The following is a 7,347-nucleotide window of genomic DNA, read 5'->3' as shown; positions in this document are numbered from 1 at the left end:
AGGGGGGGGGGTCCCCCACCTTTGCTTTTGGGGCAGCAGGACTCTGTTCTCTTGGTTTGTTCCTTCATACCCTCCGGGGGGGGGGCGGACAAACAAATCTGCCAAAGATCAGTGGTTGGGTTTTGAGTTAAAATTAAAACCAAATATGTTTTACACCCCAGAAGCATCAAATGGGGTTTTTTTAAGGTTAAAAACAGGCAAGAGCAGAATACGCTGGCGTATTAAAACAGCCCAGGGACTGTGCCTGCAGTTGGGAAATGCCCCCGTGCCCCCTCGCTTTTGAGGCTCCGCAGTTCCCAGCTCCAAAAGCGGGTGCTGATCCCCGGCCACGCTCACTTGGGTGCGACGGGGGCTCGCGTAGGGCCTGATCCTGCGGCGGAGGGCGGGTGCGTAGCGCAGGGCTGCTCCTCTCCCTGCAGCTCAGCCCGCGCTGAGCCCGGTGAAGGACGAAGCCTGGGGAGGTCTGTGGGGATGCGCAGCAAGGGCTGATCCGCAGAGATAACGAGGGCAAGGAATATTGCTGGGCTTCAGCCTTCCCTCCCTGGGCCTCTTCAGGGCAGAAGGATCCTGGGGATACCTGGAGGTATTGCCAGAGGGGAAGAAACCATCAAGATTTGGAGAATAAACTACCCTGGGAAATTATTCTCGCCGTGAGCCCAGCAGCTCACCCCTTTTACCAGGCATATTTTGACCCTCATCCCACGTTCAGTTCGTCTTAAGCCTTTACGTTTGACACAATTAATGAGCAAATATCTGTTTTATTTTCTGTTTCAACATTCAGGCTTTGCATAATGTTAGGAAGCGCGGCCGCTTTTCTTTTAATTTGGAGGGAGTCCCTTTTTTGCAGAAGGTGGACGGACGCGCTCCCGGGAGACAGCCGCCGGGTGAGTCATCTCCGTGCAGAAATAGCTCTGCTGGGAGCCGTGACAGGGTCCTGCAGGGATTTCACTTCTCCCTACCCCGGATGGAGCCAGCTGCTCCATCCCACGCCGCTAGCGGTGTGCCCACGGGCACTGCCAGCTCCTGGCTGCATAGAACGAGGTAATTTAGGGCTGGCAGATTTGCTAAGTAATTTTTTTTAAAATTTTTTTTTTTTTCTCTCCGCTCCCCTCCTACGCAGGGCAGAGTCAGGGTTTGAGGTGGCTGCTGCCAGACCCCACAGCTCAGCCTGCTCGTCTTTAGCTGGAGAGGGTGAGCGCTGGGTTATTCCGTCGCTCCTAACCCTGGTATTTCCCTTTTCTGTGGCGTAGGGGGAAAACAGCACGTGGGGATGTGATTTGCCCAGTAGCTCCCAGAGGCCAGTGGTGAGAAGTCCCATCCTAGACCTTTATTCTTTATCATTTAATAAATAAAGCTGGTTGAGATTTTAATTTCTCTGCATAAAAGCAGTGCACATTTAGAAACAATTAATAGCAGCGTTAGGGATGGCTGAGAGCAGGAGGAGGCTCTTGAGGAAGCGTGGCAGGGATGCTCCAGTCTCCTGCCAGTAGATGGGGGCAGCAATTGTCCAAGCTGACTTCACGGATTATCGTTTTCCTTAGAAATCCTTTAGAAAATGGTCAGGTGGTCTCTCTTCTCCCCCACAACCCCCGAAGGGGAAGCAGCCCAAGGGGTGCTTGGCTCAGGGCCCTGGGCTGGCAGTGCTGGGGACACTGGGGCAAGGAGCCCTCTGAAGCAACTGGTTTTGTTTTCCAGCCCTTGGGAGCGGCTGGCTTTGTCCTCGCTGGGGCTGTGGGTGCCCACGGTGCTTCAGGGAGAGCAAAGTGATGCCAGGGAGGTGGAGAGAGGAGGCGGGAGCTTGCAGGGAGCTCTGCTGAGGACAAGTTAACATGAGATCGGGGTGGCTGATGCTGCTTCCAACCTCGTACTGGTCAGCTCGCGAAGGAGACCGAGCTAAAATAAGCCAAACTGGCTTTTCCCCAGCTCATAGGTCAGGTTTATATGTATATAACATTAATTCAGGAGAGGTGGCTAAATGAAAGGTGTTTGAGCAACCTCAGCCCCCATAGATTGCATTGTTCGGGTCCGTGTTTGCCCTCATCTGCCCGAAATCCAAGCTGTGTGCTGTTAACCATTCCCGTTATGCAAAATGCAAAAACCTTGGGCCCAGAAGAGCTTTTTGAGGGGCGGGTTAACTCCCCATGTCCATGTCATCCCTTACAGCCACCCGTAACGGCGTCCGAGAGGTTAACCAGCCATTCCAGGGCTCTCCCTGTGCTGCTGCAAAATCTTCTTAAGGCTTAGACCCGAATTATTTTCTCACCTCTGGCAGCTTTTCAGAATATAATGATGAAAATTACAATTACTCTTCCACATTTAATCTTTTTTTTCTGTTTCGCTTGGTTTGGACCCGAAAATCATGGTGGCTAATGCCACTCCCAGGCTGGCTGTAGCATTATTTGGCTTCAGCTGATGTCTGTAAATAAACATCAGCTTTTGACGGAAGCCTCTACAAAGAAATAACTAGTGTTTGGCTTGAAGGTTTCACAAAAAAAAAAAGTCGCTTTTACAAGATTTCAACCCAGGGTTTAATTTTGAGTGCCCGCTTCCCTTTGCAGTATGCCACCTTGGCGTTGCCGTTGTGGTTTATTATTTTAGCAGAGTCATGAATCGTATTTGTGCCCAAAATAGTGTGATGCTGGGCTTCAAACCAGACAAATCCCACACAGATCACCTTCAGAAGAAAAATTCTTCCTGTTGTCATGCTGATGACAAAAAAAAATCATTGAAATCCTCCTAGCCCCAGCTAAGGTGAGCTACTGGTGGCCAGTTAAAATTCCCCGTGTCCCAGTGTGCTGTTCCTCCCGCTAACCCATCTGGCTGAGTTTCCAGTCGGATTTGGCTGCGAGGTTGGGTTTTTTGGGTTTTTTTTTTTTTTGAGGTTTCCCATCTCTCTGCTCTGATGGTTTTGGACCACAAGAGGTCGGCAAAATTCAGGAGACGTAACCCGGGCTCTGCCTTCGCTCTGGGGCAGCAGACGGGCACATCCTCACCGGAGCTGCCTGGGCACCCGCTTTCATTCCAGGATAATTACTGCATTAAAAGAAACACCCCAAACTAATTATACTGGAAGAAAATCAGGGCAATTTTGGAACAAGGCGTGTGTTGCCGGGGTTTATTGCCGAGACATTCTGCTGGCTGCTTTCACATGCTGCAAAACCCGGGCGCTCGGGGGAATTAAGAGGGATCAGCAGCATTAAACGGGCTCTGCCTGCTCACCCCCCTCTCCGGAGACTCCTTTAATTCCTCCGTTCATGGTACGAAAGGTTCCGAGCTTGGGAGGTCACTGCAGGACGCAGAGCCCAGCCGTGCCATTTGGTTGCTGTGCCCAAAGGTGGCAGCTGGGGAAAAACCCAAGCCCTTAACCAAAGTCCCCGTTTTTTGTGATTTTCAGCCAGGAAAGCCGCTCTGAGAGCCCTCAGCGCTGCCTTCAGCAACACGCTGCCTGCAGAGGGATGGTCTTAAAATGAAAAGGTGCTGCGAGGGCGTTGGGCTGCCATGCCTGTTTAAGGTCAGTGCCATTCCCACCCATCCTGTCCTCTCTGAACGGGGCTGTCCCCTCTTTTCTCAGGGGCAGGGAGCGGGAATTGGGTCCCCATCCTGCAAACCTCTGGCCACAGGCAGCGCGGGAGCAGCCGGGAGGTGAGCGGGTGCTGCCGGGGCCGCGGTGGCTTGAGCCAAGGGGAGCGGGTGGGCACTGGGAGGCTGGGCTGGGGCTCACTGGCTTTGCGCTGTGTTGGCAAAGTGGGTTTAGTCTGGGTTTAGAGCAGGGCAGGAGGTGGCTCTGAGTTATCCCGGGCTTTGCAGGAGCCTGCAGAGCCCAACCCAGGGGGAAACTGCATCCGGGGGATGGAGCAAAAATCAACCTGCAAAATATTTTCCTCTGTTGGGAAGAGCCACAATTGTCCTGGCAGCAAGAGGCATCTGCAGGGACACAAACCCCTTTTCAGAGGTGGGACAGGAGCAGGTTGGGGGGGTAAACACACACACACACACCCTGCACACAACACCCCGAGGCTCAGTCTGTCCCCGCGTCCCTTGGGAGGACACGAGCGGCAGCCGCTTGGCACAGTGACCGCCTTGACTGCAGGAACAGGATTAGCAGTGACAAAATGATCTCTTTATAGGCCGGATAAACGCCTTAGGGCCAGGACTGAGGTATGTCAGCAGAGGATTAGCCCCCCTCCTCAAGTCCAGCTGGGCTAATAAGCTGCCTGGGGTAAAGTAGCCAAGGGGCATCGCTGCAGGGCTGGCAGCCTCTTGCTGCTGTGGTTGCCACCATCACCGTGTCACGTCTGAAGCAAAGTGTGACCTAACGGCTGGGCGTTCTCCTCCCACCTCACAGGGTGTTGGTATGGCCAGTCCCCGGCCTCCCAAATATCTCCTCGTCTTTGATTTCGACGAGACCATCATCAATGAGAACAGCGACGACTCCATCGTCCGGGCAGCGCCGGGGCAGGCGCTCCCAGAGCACATCCGACAGACCTTCCGCGAGGGCTTCTACAACGAGTACATGCAGCGCGTCCTGGCCTACATGGGGGACCAGGGGGTCAAGATGGGGGACTTCAAGACTGTCTACGAGAACATCCCCCTGTCCCCCGGCATGCCAGATCTCTTCCAGTTCCTCTCCAAGAACCACGAGCTCTTCGAGATCATCCTCATCTCCGATGCCAACATGTTCGGCATCGAATGCAATCTGAGGGCAGCTGGTTTCTACTCTCTCTTCCGCAAGATTTTCAGCAACCCATCCGGCTTTGACAAGAGGGGGTACTTCACCTTGGGGCCCTACCACAGCCACAAGTGCCTTGACTGCCCGGCCAACATGTGCAAACGCAAAATCCTAACGGAGTACCTGGCGGAAAGAGCCCAGGAGGAGGTGGAGTTTGAGAGGGTCTTCTACGTGGGAGATGGTGCCAATGACTTCTGCCCTTCCGTGACTTTGACTTCAGCTGACGTGGCTTTCCCGCGGAAGGGCTACCCCATGCACCGCATGACCCAGGAGATGGAGAAGAAGCAGCCTGGAACCTTCCAGGCCACTGTTGTCCCGTGGGAGTCAGCCGTGGAAGTTGCCCGCTACCTCCAGGAGATCCTCAAGAAGAAGTGTTGAGGATGGCTTGGAAGAGACTTGCTTCCCATAAGCAGCTGGGAAAGGAGAAGCTTGGGGCGGGGGGTGTCACGTCCTGTACCCCACGCTTATCAGCACTGCTTGCTCGGCCCCCACTCGTGGGTTGCTTTCCTGCCTTTCCTCTCTGAGCTCCTTCCTCCCCGGTGACTAAAGCACTTTCTCTAGGTTCCCCCTTCTCCCCCTGCCATGTTGAGACGAAGCCTTCTCTATGCAGCTCGGACATCTACTCCAGCGTGGGTGTTTGCTCACATTAATGGTGATTGTTTTCTGTTGTTTGTTTGAGTTGGGTTTTTTTTTTTCCCTTTTGACTCCCCTAAAAGACCAGAAGCCAGCTCCTGCCGTGGGCTGAGCCCTGCACATGCTTCCTCCTGCCTTCATCCCCCTCGCCTGCCCAACCTCTGCCGGCCACGTCAGGAGCTGCGTGCCGTTGCCTTGAACCTGACTCGAGGCCTACTTGCCTCTTCATGAGCCCACTGGAAATTTAATCCAGGAATTTCGTGCTGCCTGGGCTACCCGGTTTGCCCTCCGCACACCCCGCCTGGGCAGGGCAGCCTCTGGCTCAGCTGCTGAGCTTTGTGATGGAGTTAATTGTCCCTTGAGACTTTATTCTCTGCCAAAAAAAAAAAAAAAACCAACCCACACTATGATGCAAGGAACAGAAAAACCTTTTGGAAAGGCGGTACTTTGGAAAAAAAAAAATCTCCTCTAGCTCATCCTCACCCACTTGCCCAGGGCACGGGCACAGCAACCGCATCCCGCTGCGGGGAGGAGGACCTGCCCTTGCCTTCCACGTCCATCCTCTGCTTCTGCTTCCAGGGAAAACCGTCCCCCCAAAACAGCCCCAGGGTGAACACATTCCTCTGGCCCCGAGCCGTTACCACTCCGTCTCCTTGTGTTTGCTGGATCCTGACTCCCCTTACCCCGGGGAGGGGAATTTCCCTCCTGAGAGGTGCCGAACCTCCTCGGGGAGGTGTGGTGGTGCTGTAGCATTTCTCCTGGCATTGAGACCCCGGAGACCAAACCCCCCCACACCCCATACCCCCTCGTCCCACTGCAGTATTAATTGCCCCTTCTAATTGCACTCTGCAGGAGGGACCTACAGTATTCGCTGCTCTCTGGTGTTGGCTTCTCCTGGATTTATCCACAGCCTTACCGGCCCCTGAGGGTGGCTCGTAATTCCTCCGAAGTGTAGAAACCCTGACAGCAAACCTGAGCAGTAAGGAAATAACCAAAGCAACCCTGAGTTGTTCCTCCTCTATTTCATTTCCCCCCTTCTTTGTTCTTCCTCCTCCGGACCCTGTTCAACTGTGTGGAACTTAAAGCCATGGAATTAAAAAAAAAAACACAACATATATATGTATATAGATATATATCTATATATTGCAGATACACAAGTTGTTTGTATCCAGGACATAAACCTGGGTGTGAAACGGCTCTCTGAGTTGCACCTACGTGTTGTTTCTCTTCCCTGGGCTGCTGAAAGCGGGGGGACAGCGTTGGAGGGGGAGCAGCAGAGCAGGGCCAGGCTACAAGCAATGCTCTGCGGGGGGACCCTGTGGGAACCCCCTTTGGTGCAGGTTTGGGGCCTGGCTCATCCCCCTCCGCCTCTCGAGCTGATGGGGACAGCAGGTTCCCTGCGGCCACAGCTCCTCCTCGTCCCTGTGGGCGTTTGGCCTCGCCTCCTCTATCTGTGCTTTGGTGCAGTGCCCCAGTGCTAAACCTTCCCAGCACCACCCGCAGCCAGTGGGGGTGAAATTAAAAAAAATATATATATATAAAGAGGATGGGAGACTGGGCAGGGGGATGCTGCGGGCACTGGAGGCTGCCCGGGCGAGGGCTGAGCTGTGCAAAGTCGCCGTTCAAAGGCCCGAGCAGGAGCAGGATGCGGCCAAAGCCGGGCGGGTGATCCAGGGTGGGGGGTACAGGGGGGTGCTGCCCGCCACCGGCGCTCAGAAGGGCTCCACGTAATTGCCAGGGAAGAAACCCGCTTCCTCGCCCATGACTCCCTCGCACCAGCCGTCCGAGTAGCGCCGCGTGACGAAGAGGAGGGTGCCAGGCTGGAAGGAGAGCTCGTTGTCCTTCTGCCGCGTGTAGGGGTAGAGGGTCACCACTGCGAGGAGGGGGAGAGGGGCCATGGAGCCCAGCAAGGCCCCCCCAGGGGACAGGGCGCCGCCGGGAAGGGCAGGAGGGGGGGATGTGAGCCCAGCGGACCCCGGTGTCAC

At 54.8% G+C, this 7,347-nt stretch overlaps 2 protein-coding genes across 3 annotated transcripts in view; one reads left to right on the top strand and one right to left on the bottom strand.

Annotated features, from left to right (window-relative positions):
• The first annotated feature begins 27 nt into the window (after nt 1–27).
• Nucleotides 28–5,738, top strand: PHOSPHO1 (phosphoethanolamine/phosphocholine phosphatase). Of its 2 annotated transcripts, XM_026864723.1 has the most exons (4): nt 28–884; nt 1,121–1,226; nt 3,395–3,511; nt 4,346–5,738. In XM_026864723.1, the coding sequence occupies exons 3-4, from the start codon at nt 3,467–3,469 to the stop codon at nt 5,105–5,107; spliced, it is 807 nt and encodes a 268-aa protein (XP_026720524.1). In that variant the 5' UTR covers nt 28–884; nt 1,121–1,226; nt 3,395–3,466; the 3' UTR covers nt 5,108–5,738. The 2 variants fall into 2 exon arrangements, with proteins under 2 accessions (XP_026720524.1, XP_026720523.1); XM_026864722.1 differs by lacking the exon at nt 1,121–1,226.
• An 814-nt stretch (nt 5,739–6,552) lies between these two features.
• The window catches only part of ABI3 (ABI family member 3), a 3,111-nt gene continuing 2,316 nt past the window's right edge, over nt 6,553–7,347 (bottom strand). Inside the window, exon 4 of the mRNA XM_026864609.1 lies at nt 6,553–7,235. Within this exon, the coding sequence (XP_026720410.1) occupies nt 7,075–7,235 (161 nt within the window). The 3' untranslated portion in view covers nt 6,553–7,074. The remainder of the gene's footprint in view (nt 7,236–7,347) is intronic.

This window comes from Athene cunicularia, assembly GCF_003259725.1.
Source record: "Athene cunicularia isolate RWA chromosome 27 unlocalized genomic scaffold, athCun1 chr27_part1, whole genome shotgun sequence".
NCBI lineage: Eukaryota > Metazoa > Chordata > Aves > Strigiformes > Strigidae > Athene > Athene cunicularia.
This window is presented reverse-complemented; position numbering and strand designations above follow the sequence as displayed.

Coding starts and splice junctions, on each gene's coding strand:
- PHOSPHO1 (XM_026864722.1), top strand. CDS start 3,467: ATGAAAAGGTGCTGCGAGGGCGTTGGGCTGCCATGCCTGTTTAAG. Junction 3,512..4,345: donor GGCTGCCATGCCTGTTTAAG/GTCAGTGCCATT, acceptor CCCACCTCACAG/GGTGTTGGTATGGCCAGTCC.